This window comes from Cimex lectularius, unplaced genomic scaffold (genome assembly GCF_000648675.2).
Source record: "Cimex lectularius strain Harlan isolate CLEC.00 unplaced genomic scaffold, Clec_2.1 scaffold14, whole genome shotgun sequence".
Lineage (NCBI taxonomy): Eukaryota > Metazoa > Arthropoda > Insecta > Hemiptera > Cimicidae > Cimex > Cimex lectularius.
This window is the reverse complement of record NW_019392637.1, coordinates 3,278,186-3,297,495: the sequence shown is the minus strand read 5'-3', so window position 1 is coordinate 3,297,495 and position 19,310 is coordinate 3,278,186. Positions and strand designations below refer to the sequence as shown.

The 19,310-nt window shown below is 40.0% G+C and overlaps 3 protein-coding genes across 3 annotated transcripts; 1 reads left to right on the top strand and 2 right to left on the bottom strand.

Moving 5' to 3' along the window:
- Positions 1 to 557: 557 nt before the first annotated feature.
- Positions 558 to 2,604, bottom strand: LOC106671913 (protein-S-isoprenylcysteine O-methyltransferase). Its single transcript, XM_014402887.2, has 5 exons — positions 2,266 to 2,604; positions 1,728 to 1,819; positions 1,499 to 1,668; positions 1,221 to 1,438; positions 558 to 1,158 (listed from the first exon to the last, which is right to left on the bottom strand). The coding sequence occupies exons 1-5, from the start codon at positions 2,461 to 2,463 to the stop codon at positions 976 to 978; spliced, it is 861 nt and encodes a 286-aa protein (XP_014258373.1). The 5' UTR covers positions 2,464 to 2,604; the 3' UTR covers positions 558 to 975.
- Positions 2,605 to 2,818: 214 nt separating this feature from the next.
- LOC106671914 lies at positions 2,819 to 5,003 on the top strand. The gene is made up of 5 exons (XM_014402888.2): positions 2,819 to 2,985; positions 3,333 to 3,492; positions 3,552 to 3,749; positions 4,537 to 4,722; positions 4,781 to 5,003. The coding sequence occupies exons 1-5, from the start codon at positions 2,944 to 2,946 to the stop codon at positions 4,891 to 4,893; spliced, it is 699 nt and encodes a 232-aa protein (XP_014258374.1). The 5' UTR covers positions 2,819 to 2,943; the 3' UTR covers positions 4,894 to 5,003.
- Positions 5,004 to 5,310: 307 nt separating this feature from the next.
- LOC106671911 (alpha-mannosidase 2) lies at positions 5,311 to 18,415 on the bottom strand. Its single transcript, XM_014402883.2, has 9 exons — positions 18,112 to 18,415; positions 12,962 to 13,305; positions 12,782 to 12,874; positions 9,236 to 9,408; positions 9,045 to 9,178; positions 8,384 to 8,985; positions 7,346 to 8,321; positions 7,038 to 7,282; positions 5,311 to 6,244 (listed from the first exon to the last, which is right to left on the bottom strand). The coding sequence occupies exons 2-9, from the start codon at positions 13,286 to 13,288 to the stop codon at positions 5,372 to 5,374; spliced, it is 3,423 nt and encodes a 1,140-aa protein (XP_014258369.1). The 5' UTR covers positions 13,289 to 13,305; positions 18,112 to 18,415; the 3' UTR covers positions 5,311 to 5,371.
- Between the last annotated feature and the right edge of the window lie 895 nt (positions 18,416 to 19,310).

Below are 19,310 nucleotides of genomic sequence, written 5' to 3'. Positions count from 1 at the left end.
GGTCAGTGAATCATTTAGCCTGTTAAGGATTGTTCAATCAAAGAGTCGTTCAGTGAGTTAAGAACTCATTCAATGATTCAGTGGGTCAATAAATCATTGAGTCAGTGATTCTATCAATCCATTAGTGAACTGTTTAGCCCGTTAAGGAAATATTCAGTCAAAGAATCATTCAGATAGTAAAGGAATTGGGTCAATAAATCAGTGATTCTATCAATCTATTAGTGAATCGTTCAGACCCGCATTAAAAGATTCGATCAATCAATAAACAGTTCGGTTAGTCAGTGAATCGTCCGATTATTTCAGTTAATGAATCATTTGGCAAGTGAAAGAATCGTTTAGTTGGTCAATGAATCGATCAATCTATCAGTGAATCGTTCAGGAAAGAATTGAACGATTCACCCAGCCAATGAAACATCAAGTGACATTCTTAGTTAATGTGTGGTGATTATTATTCCGAATATTCTTAGTTAATGAGTAATTGAAATGAATTAGACTTAATTAATTAATTAATATATTTGTTCATTTTACTCTCAACACACAAGTAAATGATAGTTAACATTTCTAATGTCACAAGTTCTGTATATTTTGAATATATACATTTTGAAAGGAGGGGGGTTAGAATCGCTAATTCGTCAACAGCTTGTGGCCTGTCGCTTCTGATTAAAATAAATATTACGAATTAATCTTAATCTTAATCGAAATCTTACTGTTAGAAAAATATGCTAAAACCAAAAAATAACGTTTATAAATTTTTGGAAGGTGAAATTTTATTTAATTTAGTGTTTTTTCCCCAATCCTGTTTCTCAAGCGGTTTGTGCGGGGTTTTTCTTTGTCGTACTGAACGCTGTGCAGGCGTTCTCCACGTCCTCTACCGTCTTGACTTTTCATTTTAGTTATTTTTTCATTAAGGGGGATTATTTATTTTTTACAATAAATATTCGCTCTCTCTCTCTCTCTCTGTTAGACGACGGCTGGCTAGTCAGTTATCCTGTAGCCTTTAATGAAAGGGAGCCCGGTCGGCACACGTTTCTGGTAGTCGACGTAGTCGTAGTCGAAAAAGTTGAGGAGGGTGAGCTCTTCGACTGTGATCCTGTCGTTGAAGAACTTCCAGCTCGCCAGGGCGTACGCCACAGTGCACAACGGGTTGGCAAGTATCATCTTGAAAATATGTGATAAAAGATATTAGCCGGTATTTACAATATAGGTCGAAAGGGTCAGACCTGGGTCCCGATGGACCAGTAGAACCAGCCGACGTAGCTTGGATGCCGGCAGAACCTGTAGACGCCATGCGTGACAAGGCTATGCGTATCGGCCTTCTTCGAAACGACAGTGTGCGTGAAGTTGGTCGAAGCCGTCACCATCGCCGTCTTCCTGAGTAGCTCGCCGGCGATGCACAGGGCCAGGCCAGCTGTTGGTATCACCCTTGCCATCTTTAGATCTGTACATTCAATAATGAACTGTATGAATGCAACCGTTTCTTTCGGCCAGACCTACGAACCTTCATAGAGCCAATGCTCGATGAAGAACTCGACCCAGCTCGCAGCTGCAGCGATCTTGTAGTCCAAGCTGTGATCCAAGATAAACGAGTCGATTGAAAGCGTCTTCGGGTTGCATATGGCTATAGTAAGGAACTCTGAATAATGGAAGAACGAAAGTACACACATATACCTATTTAGAAAAAAAAAATCATCACTGACTACTTCGTACAAAGACGTTTATAAAATTACCATCCGAATATTGTCCAGGATGGCGGGCCGACAATTGCAAGGAAGACACCACAAGAAAAGACTGCGCCCAATAGGTACGATCTCACAGCAACCTGGAACAGAAACAAAAAATTAATTAAATATTTTTAATGTTCATATTCATTAACAAATCTGCACTCATTCACGTTTATACATACATTCACAATAGCTGAATGACGAATACACTCACTCGGATCGACTGCACCCAATTACCTCTTTTCATTTATAACTTAATGAATAACAACTTTCGAACATTCACAACCAATGAATGAAAATCATTCATACTATACTTTTTTTGTTATAACATTCACAATCATTAACGCTTTGGCTACATTCAAACTCTTTGGACAAGTTCAGACGTCCACGCTTCATGGACGACGCCATGCGTTCGAGCTCCGTGGGACATGGTACTCCACACATTCACAATCGACGATTTACCATCTTCCAGACATTCGATGAAACCAGACAGAGTTCACATTCACAGATAAACTTTCCAACCTTTTTCCCCCCCCCCGTCTACCTTGTAAAGGAAATCCTCCAGTAGCATCCCCATTGCTAGATTCATGACTAAGGCGTGGGCGAGCAGGTAGTAGAAGCAGTATTTAATCGCCGTCTCGTACAGATCCTGGAATCGAGTCAGGCCGAGGAGGAAGACGAGGAGGCTCGACTGGGCCAGGAGGAAACAGTAAACACTCACTTTACCAGGAAGGACGAACATTTTTTCCTGATTTTTTTATTCTGGCCAGAGATAGAGGACAAAAAGAGTGGTAAAATGTGGATTAAAAAAATGTTTCACATAATTTAACAACAAAGAGACGCTGCTCGTCTTATCAAATGATAACACACAGGGAAGGTTATACTCAGGCTCTTATCACAAAATGAGAAGAGTTTTTGTTTGTTAATTAACCAACAGTAATAGTTTGTTTTTAAACAAACAAATTTTTGTAGATCTTTATTAGTTTTTAAATTGATTATTTTTTTAAAAATAGTGTGTATTTTTTAAAAATATTTATAATAAATATAATATTTTTGTGTAAGGCAGTATGGCAATAATGGCGGGAATCGTTTGGGGTAGGTTTCACCGTTTTCTTACTGTTGTTGCTAACGGTTTTGCCGAAAAAATAGGAACTCCGCGATAATTTTGATATATTTTGGTTAAAAGTGAGACCGTCTGTTTCGGAAAGGAGGGCAAAAAGTAATGGATTTTATTCCTGAAACTGACCCGGATGATATTCTCAAGGTGAGCCATTTTGTTGTTGTTTTTTTCAATCCGAAAAGTTATTAGGTAGAACGCCGCATTTTTCGTGTCGTGACTTACAGGCTGTCGTTAATATATAAAAATGATTTATATATTGACGTAAAATTGTGTAAATGTATAACATGACACATTCTTTTGTGCCTGATTCCTTTCAGTTTCAAGTTGAATCGTTTGCCTTGCTCGTTCACATCTTTTCCGATCGAGAGTCTGGCGTCAACTGAAAGACGGATTTGATCTGTTTTATTCTTATAATATACTCTCCCTAATATATATATATATATATATATATATATATATATAAAAACACTTAATTAATTTTTGTGATTTAGGGCTTTAAGCAGTTGAACGTCGAACCGCCTGACTGGTTCTTCAATCCGCAGATCTTGTTCAACCGGTTGGATAAGGCTTGGGAAGCCAAGGCCGAGTCGGAGGCGAGAAGGAATCGCGAACACTCCGAGGCGTTCGAGAGGAAGAAGGCGGATTTTGAGAGTAAGACCGAATCGAACATTGCGCATCATGAACCCTTACAATTTTTTTTTTTTTTCTAGAACATAAGAAACAGCTCGAAGAGTCGATCAAAAACGCAAACGCACAGTGCGAGCAGTACGGGAAGAACCGTCTGACACTCGAACTTCAGGAGAAGGAAGCTGTCCTTGCCGCCAAGCTCAAAGAGGTGAAGGCGAATAACATAGAGATATCGGCTCGAGTTGAGTCGGCTTGCGAAGAAGTGATACGCCTTGAAGCGGGTGATCGCCTAAAATTATTCTGACATGCATTTATGCACTTAGTTACATCTCATTCACACATCTTGTCATTTACCCAGTTTTTTATGACACATAAAATACTTGCCTCATCGTATTCATGTTTTTACATCTCATTTTTTTTTTTTTTTCACATTCATACTCATGATGTATATTCTCATAGCTTTGGTGTCACATTTCATGTGTATCATTACATATGGGCATGGCCTCATCCTTGATTGTTGTTTTCTAATTTGTATCGTCACACATTGTTCAGGTGGCTTTTTTTATTATTATTCGACATATCCACATTCACTTTTGTGACACATTAACTATTATTCTTGTTTGTCGTTCTTGAATCCTTTATAGCAAATGTATGTATTTTGCATTCACACCCACCTTTATTCTCACGGCATTTTGTGTAACATTCACACGTAACGTTACACATCATTCACGCGTCTTCTTACATCTTATACACACTCATACTTAGCTTTTTTAACATGTCATTCACACACCTTTTGGTGCCACATTCACAATCACACTTAGCACATTTTTTAACATGTCATTCACACAGCTTTTTATGATACAATCATAAGACTTATAATCTCTCATTCACACTTTTGGGCCACATTTGCACTCGCCAATATCGTGTTTTTCAATGAATCTTTCATGACATGTTATCATTTGCAAAGGTTTAGTTTCACATTCACGCTCACTTATCTATTTATATCACTCCTTGTGTATCCTTATGCTTTTTTAAATGTATAATTTTCTTTTGTCCTGATTCTCGTAGAGAAAGAAGAATACAAGGAGAACCTTGTAAAACAACGGGACACGTTGCTTGATGTCCTTGCCTACTACAAGACGCTCTGTCTGCAAGTCGACTACGAACCGCCAGACATTTTCAGGGTGTACCCTTCAGACGAAGACCGATCCAAATGGATCGAGATGAGGTCGGACGATTTCAAATACTGGGAGGGTAAGCGACATGTGGTTGATTTTTGCCGATATTTTATCTAATTTTTTTCCTTTGGCAGTCGTCGACACAACTTTCGACGAAAAAACGAAAGACGAGATGAGGCGAATGCTCGTGGAGACTTCAAACCCGGCCCTAGTCGTAGCATCGGCGAGGAAGACACTTGTTGGATAATGCGTATGTGGAAAAATACATTTATAAAATCAAACGTGTAAATACCTTTATACAATTTTTTTAAATTTTTAATTGCAATAAACTTAGGCTGTTGCATAAATTACAGAAAAAATTAATAAAACAATAACATTTATTTCCTTTTACATATTATATATAATTATTTATATACAGTGTTATATATGGTGCCCTAGATAACAAAAATAAAATAATAATAATAAAAATAAATAAATACAACATAAGAGAGTGTGTATAGAAAGTGTAATTAATATAAATTAACAACATAAAATTTTAACAAAAAAAAGGGCAAGAGATTTTGTAGAAATATCACATGTATAAAATATAATTATTTACAATTATCTCTCAGCGCTAATACTGATTATTATTATTATTATTTTAAATTTATTTATTGTATTTTTCTCGTTTGGGGAGGTTACAACCCTTTTCCCCTCTTCAGAGGGTAAAGATGTTAAAAAAGCCCTTACAAAAAGGTTACGTTGAATGTGGCGAGTTCCATCGGTTTGACGCGTATCTGATCGAGCGAGGTGACTTTCTCTATTTTCTCAAGTCCAGTGAGTGTGAGCCGGGTCACCTCCACATTTGTGTTTGTGAACACCGTGCCCTGTATCAGGGGCATGTCGTTGCTTGTGACGAGGCAGTGTTTCAGAGCCGGCTCTGTCTTGAGGCAAGCCGAGCCGAGCCTGTGTATCACCATGAGCGCCGTCGGAGTCGGGAAATGGTCGTAGAGCGGGTCCTGCAGTGTCCTCAGGTTCATGAGGTGGACGTCGCAAGGGAATGCTTCAGTGAGGAAACTGTGCGATGTGTAGTACCTCTCGGGCCTGGGCGGCGTCGAAGTCTCCTGGTTCTGGATGTCAAGGAAGAAAACGTTCGTTGGGTAGAGAAGCCCGAGCGAGAGGTGGTTCGCAAGTAAGGTCGGCCTTGAGTACCCCTCGTCCCGGACATCCTCCTCCAACAACAGCCAGTATTTAGAAAGTGTCTTTTTGTTATCAACGATTCCCTCGCCCATGCCACGTGAGTCATCGTACAGCGTCCGCCTGTCGAGCATCACCTCAAGCCAACCTGGCTGCCACGACGCCGAACCCATGGCGTGGTTCACAAGGAGCGTAAGCCTCTTTTCATTATCCTGTATGTACGCGTGCGTCGTTATTGGATAGTAATTCCCTTCGATGCCGATCCTTTCGATTTTCACCCTCTTCTGTGTCTGGAATCCGTTCTGGTCTGTGTAGAACTCGGGAGTCTCGCCGTTGTTCACATCTGTCACGAAGCGCATGAACAGCTCCGTCTCCCTGTTTTTAGGCGGCATTTTGAAATCAATGATGTTCTCTATGTACACCTGGAAATGAAGAGGTTACAATTAGCACAACATTCACAAATTTATGGGATTTTTTCACTAGCACATTCACCTTTATGGCATTCTAACTTAATGATAGTGTCATAAATATTCCCACTTTATGATATTCTTGCAATTTTCATGCTGTGTAATTCTGACTTGATTAATCGCACTTTGTCATTAAGACCACATTCTCACTTTATCCCATTCTCACATTGACTAAGTGCTTGATGACATTGGCATTTTTCACTTGCACATTCACACTCTGGCCACACTGACCATCGCATTCTCATTTTGACAACTGACTGACGAATTGGCATTTTTCACTTGCACATTCACATTTTGACTTTCTGACCGCATTCACAATGTTATGGTATTCCATCAACATTCATGTTTATGGCATTTTTCACTCTGTGGAATTTTCACATTCACTCCATACATACAACATTCACCTTTATGACATTCTCACTCTCTCATACTGACTACATTCACCCTTTTTTACCCTTGAAAATAAACACTTTATGGCATTCTCACAACGTTCACTTCACGATCACATTTTGCATTCTGACCACATTCACATTTTGTTTTACACTACAGGGCATTCTCACTCTGACATACTGTCTACATTCACACTTTTCACTTATGACAAGGTTCACGACCTTCACAATGATAGCCTTGCACAGTCATTCTAGACAGTATTCATACTTTCACATACACGCATTATGGCATTCTCACACACAACATTGAAATTTTCTAATTTGACATATTATAAATGGAAATGATACAGAAATATTACCCCGTGGCTCAGAGCGCCATTTGTGTGGTATATCTCGACAGAATGCAACAAGAAGCTGCCATACATGACGATGAGCTTGGATGAGACGGGCCCAGCTGTTATTATGACCGTGTACTCTTTGTGCTCTTCAAGGATGTCCTTCTCGCGGTAAACCGAGTTGGGATCGGGCATGAAAAGATATGCTCCCGAATGGAACTGGGCCGACGGGTACGCTGCAAACTGTATTGAGCATTGCGTTGTCTTTCCTATGCAGATGTAATAAAAAAGGTGATAGTTTGTATTGTTGATGTTGTTCTAAATCCAAATACCTGTCTGTTTGTTCATAATTGAACGTAGAAAACCGTTGCTTGATATGAGGAGCCTCATCCGGTGGTTCTCAAGCTGTATGTCGCCCTGTTGCATACTGTTGGACGGGAAGATGCCCTTCTTGATGCAGTCTTTGCAGTAGACGGTAGCCTTGGACGCCGCCTTCTCCATGTCTGTGCGTAAGAAATAAGTCGTTATGGACAGGGCGTTGAGTTCCGCCACAAAAACGATCTCGTATACGTTGGGCACAGTGGAGATGGTTGGGATTTCGAGACGTTCTCCTACCCTGCCGATATTCTGCGATGTTGTTGTTATGTTCCAGACCGGGTTGATCTGGCTTGGTACAATTAGGTTCTGTGAGTCGAAAACAGCAACGTGAACAGACTTGACCCTTATCCTCACAACTTCCTGCCTTGGCTGGGCCAACGAGTTAAAAAGTATGACACGCCTCGGCGTGTCGTTCTCGATCGTTATTGTTGACTTGACAGGTAGCTTTTCATAGCTTTCACGATCTGAATCGGGTAGTATGAGCCTCGTAAATAAAGGGAGGTTCGGAAAATGATGCGGCTTCGTAAGCAACGCCTGGAGGGCGTAGCCCTGAACAGAGACCATCTCCTGTATTGCCTGGAACAAACGCAAAGCATAGTCGTGCATCACGACCGACTTCGATGTCCCGGTGATCGCGTCATGGTGTTGGAACAGGCCCAGGGTCATTCGAGCTGTCTGTAGCTTCTCAAGGTCTCGCTCCATGATTTTGAGTGTCGCGTTGTCACCGATACGGCGCACCCTGTTCAATGAGAGAGTGTAAAGTATCTCGGCGGAGCGTAGGTCAGCCTCCAGCTCCCTGTCTAGAATCTTCCAGTACGGCCGAGTTGTAAAGTACCCACTCCAGTAAGCTGGCCTACCTTCGGAAAATATATCCGAATAGACAAAGAAATCGCCCTTTAACGTCGGAAATTCCTTTGTCCTCTTTTTTACCTATAAATTAAAAAAAAATTATGATGTAAAGCATTAAAAAAATTAAACTTATAACGACTCACTTCGCGGAAATAATCAATTGGCGTGCCAAAAACTATTTCGGTGTTGTAAACCTTAGAGTTCATGTTGATATAGTCGAAAAGTCGTTTGTAGTTCTTGTACTGCTGGTCCCATTCCTCCTCATGATTGTACCTGAAGTCATCGCCGATCGGCATGAGTACGACGTTGTGTGGGAAAAGTGACCCCGTACGCCCATACTGCTCGAGCAGCAGCTCCGCCTTCTGGCGTACATTCTCGTCATCGATCGCAACCGCCTTCAATGAGTACTCCGTGTACTCGCCGGTTATCTTGCGAAAGTCGAAGTTCAAACAGACCTGCGGGTGAGGGCCGCAGGAGTGTTTGATCGAATAGATGTCAAACGGCTGGTTGTGGACCAGCATGTCCGAACGGCCGGTTTCATCCCAAGACTGGCGCCATAAAAAATCCCCGGCGCGCTTGTAAGCGAGCCACTGCTTCCAGGCGTAGTGTATCCTCTGGATTATGGCGCCTTCGCTTACGCCTGACTCTTTGAGCAGGTACGGCATTGTGGCACCGTGGCCAAAAGGGTCAATCGACCAGCCAGTCTTGGGCGTAACACCGAGCTTATTCTTCACCCACTGATGACCTATAGTAAAGAAACAAAAAAGTAATAAACCATCAACAAAAAGTAATAATAAGATTTACCATGTATCAGTTGGTCAACCATGGCGTAGACATGGGAATTGGCCTCATCTGTCATGACCCATCCGCCTGTCGTTATTTCAAGCCGTCCTTCCTTCAGCAGCTGCTTTACGATTCTCTTCTTCGTCGGATGGACGCTGTTCAACAACATCATCAACAATCAACTAATACATAAAATAAATAGCATCAATTACCTCTGCCACCAGAGCGACATGAAGGATATCTCGGACCAGATGAAAGTCATGTTCTTGAAGGCGGTAAGTTTGTCGGCCATGTTGTTGAGGATGTTGCGCGTCTGGTAATGGTAGTAGTTATCGAACGTCCTCAGCCAACCGGGGTCGTTGTGTGAATGAGGAACGACGATCACCTGGAAAAAAAAAATGAACAAAAACCAATTGTTGATTTAAAAACAAAAATTTTCCATGTTTTTATTTCATAGGTTATACCAGTAGAGCACTGTACTTTTTAAACTCATATTTTTAGATTAAAAAGGATATGTTATATTGTTTTGTGACTGTTATAATTTCAGGGAACAACTTTTTAACACAAATTTTTAGGTTAAAAAAGAGTTTTTTGTGACAATTTCCGAGATCAATTAAAAAAACAAAAACAAGTTAAATGAAAAATAATCAGATTAAATTTTTTGTGACTGTTATAATTTCAAAGAATAACTTTTTAACACAAATTTTTACGTTCAAAAAGTCAGGTTGTTTTTTGTGACAATTTCCGAGATTAATTAAAAAAAAAAAAACAGGTTAATGAAAACTAGTCAGGTTACATTTTTTTGTAGCTGTTATAATTTCCGAGAACAAATTTTTAACACAAATTTTTAGAGTAGATGATGGGGTTTGGTCTGTGAGTTGGTAAACTCAGTTTGAACCGGCACATGGGCACTACTGGGTCTCTCTTCACTCATGGGTTTTTTGTTTGAGTTAATCAAACGCGTTTCGGCATTTAAAGTGTTTTTAATGGTGTAAAGGTAGTGTGTGAATGTGAGTTTGTTTATGCATTTATAAGTTTTCCGTCTTTACGTGTTATTTGTTTGTGTATCTCAAGGTTCTCCAGTATGTTTAGTTTTTGTCCTTTTTGTGCGCTGTGTATTAATGTCATGCTTGTTTCTATTGTGTTTGGTTCGTGGTTGTAGTGTATTAGTGTGTGGCGTAATTTGATTTTCCGTCATTGTCTCTGAAGGATCTAAGATGTTCTTTGAATCGATCTCTTAGTTTCCTTCCAGTCTGTCCAATCTAAATGTATCCACATGTGATGCTATAAACATCGTTGCTGTCTGTTTCTTTTTAGTAGTTTACCTGTGTTATTGTTGGTCCTTAGTGCTGTTTTCAGTTCGAGTTTGTTGAACAGATTCGTTAGTTTGTAAGTTTCTTTTCCTGTGTATGTGAATGTTGTCCATCTGTTGTTGATTTATGTTTCGTTTTTCGTTGTTTTGTGTTGTTTTTTATAAGTTTCTGGATGGTGTTTGTTTTGTATCCGTTTTTATTGGAATGCTCATTGTTGTAGTTTTCGGTGTTGAGTGGGATTGGTTTTAGTCTATGTATCATGTGTCGCAGGGCTGAAAGTTTGTGTTGGTGTGGGTGGTTGGATTGTGCATTTATTATTTTGTCTGTTGCCGTGTGTTTTCTGTATATTTTGAAGTCGATTTTATTATTGGTTCTGGTGAGTGTTAAGTCCAAGAAGTTGATGATGTTGTTGTTTTCGGTTTCTATGGTAAACGTAATGTTTTTGTGTATTGTGTTAAGGTCTCTGAGTGTGTTTTCTGGGGAAGAGTTGTCTGTTATGGCTAGTATGTCGTCGACGTATATAAATAGATGGAGTATTCCGTTTTTTGCCATTATTTCTGGGAAATGATTTTCTTCAAGGTTTTGGAGAAACACTTCTACGAGAATGGCCGATGTTGGATTCCCCATAGCTAGACCGTCTTTTAAGGTGTATATCTCATTGTTGAATCTGAAGTAGTTTTGTAACGTGGTTAGTCTAGTGAGTTGTGTATGCTGTGTCGCGTATTCTTTGTCTCAGTTTTTGTGTAGAGCGCTTGTTAGTATATCCATGGTCTCTTTGACTCTGATAGATGGGTACAGGTTTGTACTAGTTTGGCAGTTGGGGATATTTTTAAGTTATTTAGTTTTTCTACTAGGCCTAATGTGTTTTTGATTGAGAATGTGTTTTTAAACTTTAAATTGGATTTTAGGGTTTTGGCAACGAACTTTGCTAGTTTGGATGCAGGGGCTGGTTTGTAGTTGACTACTGGTCTGATGGGAATATTAGGTTTGTGTACTTTTGGGAGTAAGGTAAGGATTGGTGGTTTAGGATTCATATTGATGTATTTGTATGTTTCTTTGGGATTAATGTTTAGGGGGCAGTTGTTTATTGTTTTTTTAATGTTTTTGGTATTTTTGTGTGGAGTCATTGTTGTTCTTTGTGTGATTTTGGCTTTGTATAAATTGTAATGTTTTTGAGATGTCTGTTTTTGTCATGATGTTGTGTGAATGAGGAACGACGATCACCTGGGAAAAAATTGACAAAAACCAATTGTTGATTTAAAAACCGAAATTTCATGTTTTTATTTCATAATAGGTCATACCAGTAGAGCGCTGTACTTTTTAACTCATATTTTTGGACTAAAAAGGATATGTTATATTGTTTTGTGACTGTTATAATTTCAGAGAACAACTTTTTAACACAAATTTTTAGGTTAAAAAAGAGTTTTTTTGTGACAATTTCCAAGATCAATTAAAAAAACAAAAACAAGTTAAATGAAAAATAATCATATCACACTTTTTGTGACAGTTATAATTTCAGAGAATAACTTTTTAACACAAATTTTTACGTTCAAAAAGTCAGGTTGTTTTTTGTGACAATTTCCGAGATTAATTTTTAAAAAAAACAGGTTAATGAAAACTAGTCAGGTTACATTTTTTTGTAGCTGTTATAATTTCCGAGAACAAAATTTTAACTCTTACTTTTAGGTAAAAAAGATAGGTTATATTTTTGTGACATAATTTTAACTCTTGCTTTTAGGTTAAAGATGACAGGGTTATATATTTTGTAGCTGTTATAATTTACGAGAACAACTTTTAACTCTTAATTTTTAGGTTAAAAAAGTCAGGTTATATTTTTGTGACTGTTATAATTTCAGAGAACAACAGTTTAACACTAACCTTATGTTAAAAAGAACAGGTTTTGTTTTTGGGACTGTTATATGGAGATGATATTTAAACAGTTGTACTAATTTAGTAGTACACTTAAAACCTCATCATTGGTTACAAATGGAGGTTAAACCTTGTTCCGACCGTTATAATTAGGAAGATTTTTGAGTTGAGGTTTTTGAACCTCACAACCGGTTTTAAGTGAAGGTTATAACTTTTTAACAGCTGTTATAATTTCACTCAACTCTTGTTTTTCATCACCATCGGGTGTTATAACTTAGTTTGCCGTGGGGTTGAACATATAATAAATACTATATATAATAGAAAAAGGAGGAAATTGGATTTTCCCAAGACGATCGGGCTGTGAAAAGTAGAAGGGTGGGGGATTTTTCCTTTCCGGTGCAATCCTGGCCAGTCACAAAGCCTGACAGGTGAACATCGATTTTCCGCCTGGTTTAGTCGAAGTTCCGAGACAAAATGGAGATTATAAAAATATGATCTAAGATTTTCGTTCAGAATTTCGTAGTACAGGTGTGGCCTATTTGTTAACTCCTGTTTATTGGTTGCAATAACACCTACCTTCAGAGGCAGCTTTGGCCATCCTTCTCGGCTTTCTTTGTAACGCTTTTCGAAATAGGCGTCCCAGTATTCTCTGCTCTTCATCCAATAAGGCTGAAAATTAAAAAAAAAATAATAATAATAATTAAATAAGTGTGGTCGTTTTTAGTAGGTGTTGAAGGTTTTTTAGTAGGTTCTTACCTGGAAGTCGAACTGCGCCAGGTTGGGGCCGGTGGCGATGTCGGCCGTCGCTTCCTGGACCCGAATGCACGTGTCGGGGTGGTAGCCTTCCGGCGGCGTTCTGTTCTGCCTGAACCACGACCTGGCACCGACTTCCTCCACCTCCGCGATGCCCTCCTCCACAACCCGGTCCGCGGGCTCTCGCTTCGGCTCACGTCCCGCGAACCCCTGGGCCATGTCGGAGGCGTCGTACCTCCTCCCGGTGTAAAGGAGGGTGAGCCATGTTATGACGCAGACGGCGACGAGGGCGATGAAACGCCCCGAGCCCCATCTCAGGCAGACGGCCATTCCACGTGCATAGCAACCTGCGAGGGTTGGACGAAGGAAAAGAAAAAAAAATCAGCACTTTTCTACATTTTTTCTTTAAATATATAAACAAAATTTCATTCCACAAAAAGATCATATGTCACTAAAAAAATTGGGACAAATTTTGTATCTCCGGACCAAAAAAGGAGCTAGTTTTGTTTTTGTCCCTCTTCCGAAATATAAACACGTGGACTTGTTTTTTTTCTAGTATTTATATCTTGTCACAACGCCAGGAGACGGGCGCGTCGACCCGCGACGTGTAAGCGAGACTGGACGGACCCCACGGGAGCCCCCTGTACCCGCTGATCCTCTTATCGACCCCCATGAGACCGTGCCAAATCGTCCGGCCAGGTGGGCAGGCCGTAAACACTCGACTTTTGGCAACCTCGGAAGATGACTTTTACCCCTTTCCACTCGACGTCCTGGCCACGCGCGTTGATTAAAAAGAAGAAATCGGAAAGTTTTACCCCTCCACCCTTTTGTTTTCCCCCTTTTCCGACCTACGGTAAATAATGGGACTTTTTTCTTTTCACCCCGTTCCCAATTATAAGCAAAAAATGCTCCATAAATAAAACCGGGCCTTCCTGTATGAGATTTGCCAACTGACGTCATACATCTGTTATGACGTCACGAACCCCGTATATTTACCGAAATGACGTCATAAATCTGTTCAGACGTCACACACCGCCATGAGATTCGAACCTGACTGGTTTTCCATTCCTCACCCCCTTTCAACAACGACAAGCCATCGCGACATCTGGAACCAAAGGTTATAAACACAACCCTATTGTAATAATAAATTACTAACGTAAACTATTTTTCGGAATAAAAATTGATAACCGTAATTACTTAGGTAAGTCTTTTTTAATCAAGAGATTATATTACAATGTTATAGTATTAATTGTGACATATTTTATTAAAAGTGATATAGGCATATCCAGTAGTCATGATTCAACTCTATAGTAATGAATTCACTAATTTCGTGGTCCGCTTGACTAATATATTATAATTAATTAAGGTTTTTAGTTGAGATAAAAAAGTCAATAGCACGAGCGGGATTCGAACCCACGATCTTCGGCTTGATACGCCGGCCGCTGCTCTACCACTTGAGCTATCGTGACCTCGATCCACTCGGACACCAACTTCCCCTCTCAACCGCACCTTTTGAATTTTGAATGAAATGAATTGAAAAATGGCAAAAAAGGAGGGAAAATTCAAAAGGTGCGGTTGAGATGGGAAGTTGGTGTCCGAGTGGATCGAGGTCACGATAGCTCAAGTGGTAGAGCAGCGGAGTATCAAGCCGAAGATCGTGGGTTCGAATCCCGCTCGTGCCATTGACTTTTTTATCTCAACTAAAAACCTTAATTAATTCTATAGTAATGATGTATTAAAGCACTACTAAAGTAAGTAATTTTTAGATCTCAAAGCGGCAACAATAACTGTTTTGCATTAATATATGACTAAGTAATTTTTGAACTCTCTGACCTCAAACCTCTGTTCTGACGTCACAAACCACATTTGATATTTACCGACATGTCGTCAAGCATCTGTTCTGACGTCACACACCGCCATGAGATTCAAACTTGACGTCATACGTCTGTTCTGACATCAAAATTGATGGTAACTATACTCGTTCAACACGAATGTACTAAGGTTAGTAATTCTTTTAGTAGAAAGTGATATTACCAGGTTGGGAAGGTTTAGTGATTAAATAATATAACTGTAAAAACTAATGTGTAAAGTTCATCAGTGTGACATTCAGGAAAAATGACATTATTCTTAATTTAAAAAAATAACAAGCACAATTCGCTTTCTATATTCAACATTTATTATAAAATTGCTGTTTTCCTACGGTTAACTCTGACGTCAAACGTTCATGTTACTTTCTGACGTTACACTTGCTCTGACGTCACACACCCGTATGAAATTTGCCACCTGACGTCATACATCCATTCTGGCGTCACAAGGTTCCACGAGTTCGTACCTGACGTCACATACCCCGTATGAGATTTGCCAACTGACGTCAAACATCTGTTCAAACCTGACGTCATACATTTGTTCTGGCAATAAAAAAGATAAATATTTTTTTGAAAAAAAAATAAGGCCCGATTTCTCGAATTCCTTCGAAGTGCGATCCGTACGTAATAAAATTAGCCAAATTGGTTTTACCGGATTGTATCGACCGAGTCGCAGCCGCCGCCGTCCAACTTGGATGCTAGAAGCTGAAGCGGATCCAGGGAGGTGAAGAGGGTTGGGTGGATCCGGCACATCTCGCTTTTTTCAATACCGGTTTTTGGGTCTGTGTGTGTTGCGAGATGACGGAGTGAAAGTAAAGCAGTCGGGTTTTCATCGACGAACTGGGTCTCGATCCACGAAAACCAGTTTGACAGGGGTGTGGTTTTTTTTTTTTTTAACTAGGCAGTTTTTGAAAAATACCTTTTTATTTCTTTTTTCGTCCGGAAAATCCAATTCAAAAGTTCGTTATTTTTTTCAGATTTTTTTAAAACCCTTCATCCAGATGAGATTGCCGTCCGTCGCATTACTTTGGGATAAATCGCCGGCGCTTCCTCCCCCGTGGGTCCGCCTGGCATCGATTTTTCATACCCCCCGTCCCGCCACCACATCGCCGATTCCAACCGACCTCGAATCAGTCAGAGACAAGAGTTTACGTGCGTGCAAAGGGCGTAAAGGCGAAAATATGTCTGGTCGTAACTGAATAAGTAAATGGATAATTTCGGCCGACGGAAGAGAAAGATAAAATATCGGTTGCCCGGCCGGCGGTTTTATGTTATTCATAAACCAATACCGAAGGAAAAAGGAAATAAGGAAGAAATTGGGACGAGGGGGAAATGTGAAAGAAGGAGAACGAGATACTCGCCGATAACATTTCTAACCCCCTTTTTTCCAATCGCATTTTCAATTTATTCTGCCTGGAGAATACGGGATATACTAGCCACATACATTCGAAGACGTAGAGTTTCTACCAACCCTACCAAAAGTTGGCAATGGATTTTTGTAAAAAACCGATGCTACCAAATTTTGGTAATAATGTATTAAAATGCTGAAACTACCATAATAAATAAGACATTACATTTTTTAAACCACCTCTGTTCGCTCTTTTCATCCGGTATCGGTCGCAATCGGTGCATCCTGTACACGAACGAATTTAAACAAACGGGACGCGAAAGACAATGGCTCGAGAACCGGATAATAAAACAACTAAAAATATGGACCGCCTTTTTTCCTATTAACTCTGACGTCAAACATTCGTTTCGACAGCCATTATTGGTGTCATATATCTGTTCTTACATCAGGCATAGTATTAGATTTGCCTAATGACGTCATAAATCTGTTCTGACGCCCGCCATGAATTCGTACTTGGCGTCATAATTCTGTCCTGACGTCACACATCCCGCATGAGATTTGCCAGCTGACGGCATACATCTGTTCTAAGCGTCAGACGCACCGCCATGAGATTAGTAACTGACGTCAGAAATCTGTTCAAACGCCTCACACTTGCACGAGATTCGTATCTGGTGTCATAAATCTGTTCAAAGGTCCCCCACCTCGGATCCGATTTGCTAACTGGCGTCATACATCTGGTCTGGCGTCACACATCCCGTATGAGATTTGTCAACTGCAGTCATACGTCTGCACTGGTATCAGAAACACTTCCACGAGATCCCATTCGTTACCTTCCACGAGATCCCATTCGTTACGTCATACATCAGTAACTAATTAGTAACTGGCGTCATACATTTCGTCTACATGTTGTTCTGACGTCACACACCCTTATGAGAGTTGCCAATTAGCCTTTGTGTCATACATACCCCCTCCGATTTACAAAGAATGCAAACTCAAAGAGGTAGACAATGCATTAGTCAATTAGTTGAACAAACACAAATACCCCCGAAATCTTATCTCAGTTCTTAAGGAAACAATAAGCAAATGGGATTTAAAAGTTGTTTGGTAAACACAAATCTCTTTTTTTTTCTTGTTTTTTAAACATAAATTATTATCGAGGCTTCGGTGAAATAAGTTGAACAAAGCTAAAGAGTAGATTAATTTATTCAACTCATTCGTATCAAATATCATTCACAAATGTGCGTAATGTGGAACAATTACCACTCGCAATCGTACACTAACATCCGTTTCTCACAGTCATTCACTAACTCACTCACACAATCCAGGCGTTCACACACACACATTCATGTTCACCCTATCGAGTAGTACACTTGCAAACCTATAAATCCGTTCACATACTCTCATTAGCTCAATCAATAATTGACCAACTAACACTATCAAACAATAACATTCTGTCGACCAGTCAATAATGATACTGTCCCGGATGAAGCGATTCGTTTGTTTGCACTAGATCCCAGAGCCGATCCGCGAACCAGTTTCCGGGAGAAGTGCTGGAGGAAATGACAAGAAAAAAACCCTCGAAATTTCGATGGAAGAAATCATTTTTCTTCTTGTGCATCATGAATAAAACCATTTTCCCCCAAAACAGAAACAATAAAAAGGCAAGAGGAAAACAATGAAAACCCGAAATGTACCCGTCCTGAACCTGTTTGTACTTTATAACCTTTTCCTCAGTGAAATACAACTTGAGTAAGTTACGAGAAGAGTAAAACTTATTGCCAGTGGTGAAAAAAACTGTTTTTGAACGGGATTTCACTTTTTTCTTTGTTGAAATAAAAATAAGAGAGAATATGAAAGTGTTGTTTTTTTGGTTTTTTTTTCCATGGTTTGACGTTTTTGGGAAGGTTGCTTTTTATGTGTTTCGTCAAATGATCACTCACCTTATGCCTTGAATGTCCAGAAACAGTTGTTTTTCCTCTTTGAATTTTCCTCGTTCGATAACGGCCTCGGGGTTGCGGGGAAAAACAGCAAAAAAAATCAAACGGAACAAAAATTCCTTTTTTCAGGTCGGCTGGGACGATCCTTTGTGTATGAAAGTGAATGAGGGCGAAGCGTCCTCGGCCATCACATTCGACGTGTTGTCGTCTCCGTCTCCGAGCTGAGCGATGAGTCCGCGTTCGCCATCCGGCGTCTTCTGACTTCTGACTTTCTGAGACGGCGAGTACGCGCGGCCGTCGGACGCCATTCGGGAGTGGGGCCGCGCACGCGCCGTACGTAAATATCACAGCCCGCCTTTAAAAAAAAAAAATACAACGATCCGCAAAATCTCTCTATATACAACACAGAATAAACGTAAGTTGTAAAATAGTCGATTCGACAAAAAAAGAGCAAAATTTCACGTCTATAAACGAACGTAAGTGTGTTGCGAGATGGAGAAAGTTTGTGCGTGAGAGTGTTAAAAGAGACGAAGACAGTTTTAGCACAAGTGGGTTGAGAGAGACAAAGAAAGTTTCTGTGCGAGTGTGTTGAGAGAGAAGAAAGTTTCCGCGTGAGTGTGTTGAGAGAGAAGAAGAAAGTTTCCGCGTGTGTGTGTGTTGAGAGAGAAGAAAGTTTCCGCGTGAGTGTGTTGAGAGAGAAAAAGAAAGTTTCCGCGTGTGTGTTGAGAGAGAGAAGAAGAAAGTTTCAGGATGAGTGTGTTGAGAGAGACGAAGAAAGTTTCCGCGTGTGTGTGTTGAGAGAGAAGAAAGTTTCCGCGTGTGTGTTGAGAGAGAGAGAAGAAGAAAGTTTCAGGATGAGTGTGTTGAGAGAGACGAAGAAAGTTTCCGCGTGTGTGTGTTGAGAGAGAAGAAAGTTTCCGCGTGTGTGTTGAGAGAGAGAGAAGAAGAAAGTTTCAGGATGAGTGTGTTGAGAGAGACGAAGAAAGTTTCCGCGTGTGTGTGTTGAGAGAGAAGAAGAAAGTTTCCGCGTGTGTGTGTTGAGAGAAAAGAAGAAAGTTTCCGCGTGAGTATGAATGAAAACTCACTTCTTCAATTTTTTAATTTTTTTCTTAAACTGTTTATGTTTGGTTTGAATGATTTTTTATTAAGTTTTATTTTTTCTATTTATATCCATTCTAAGGCATTTTTATCCTCTTCTGTAC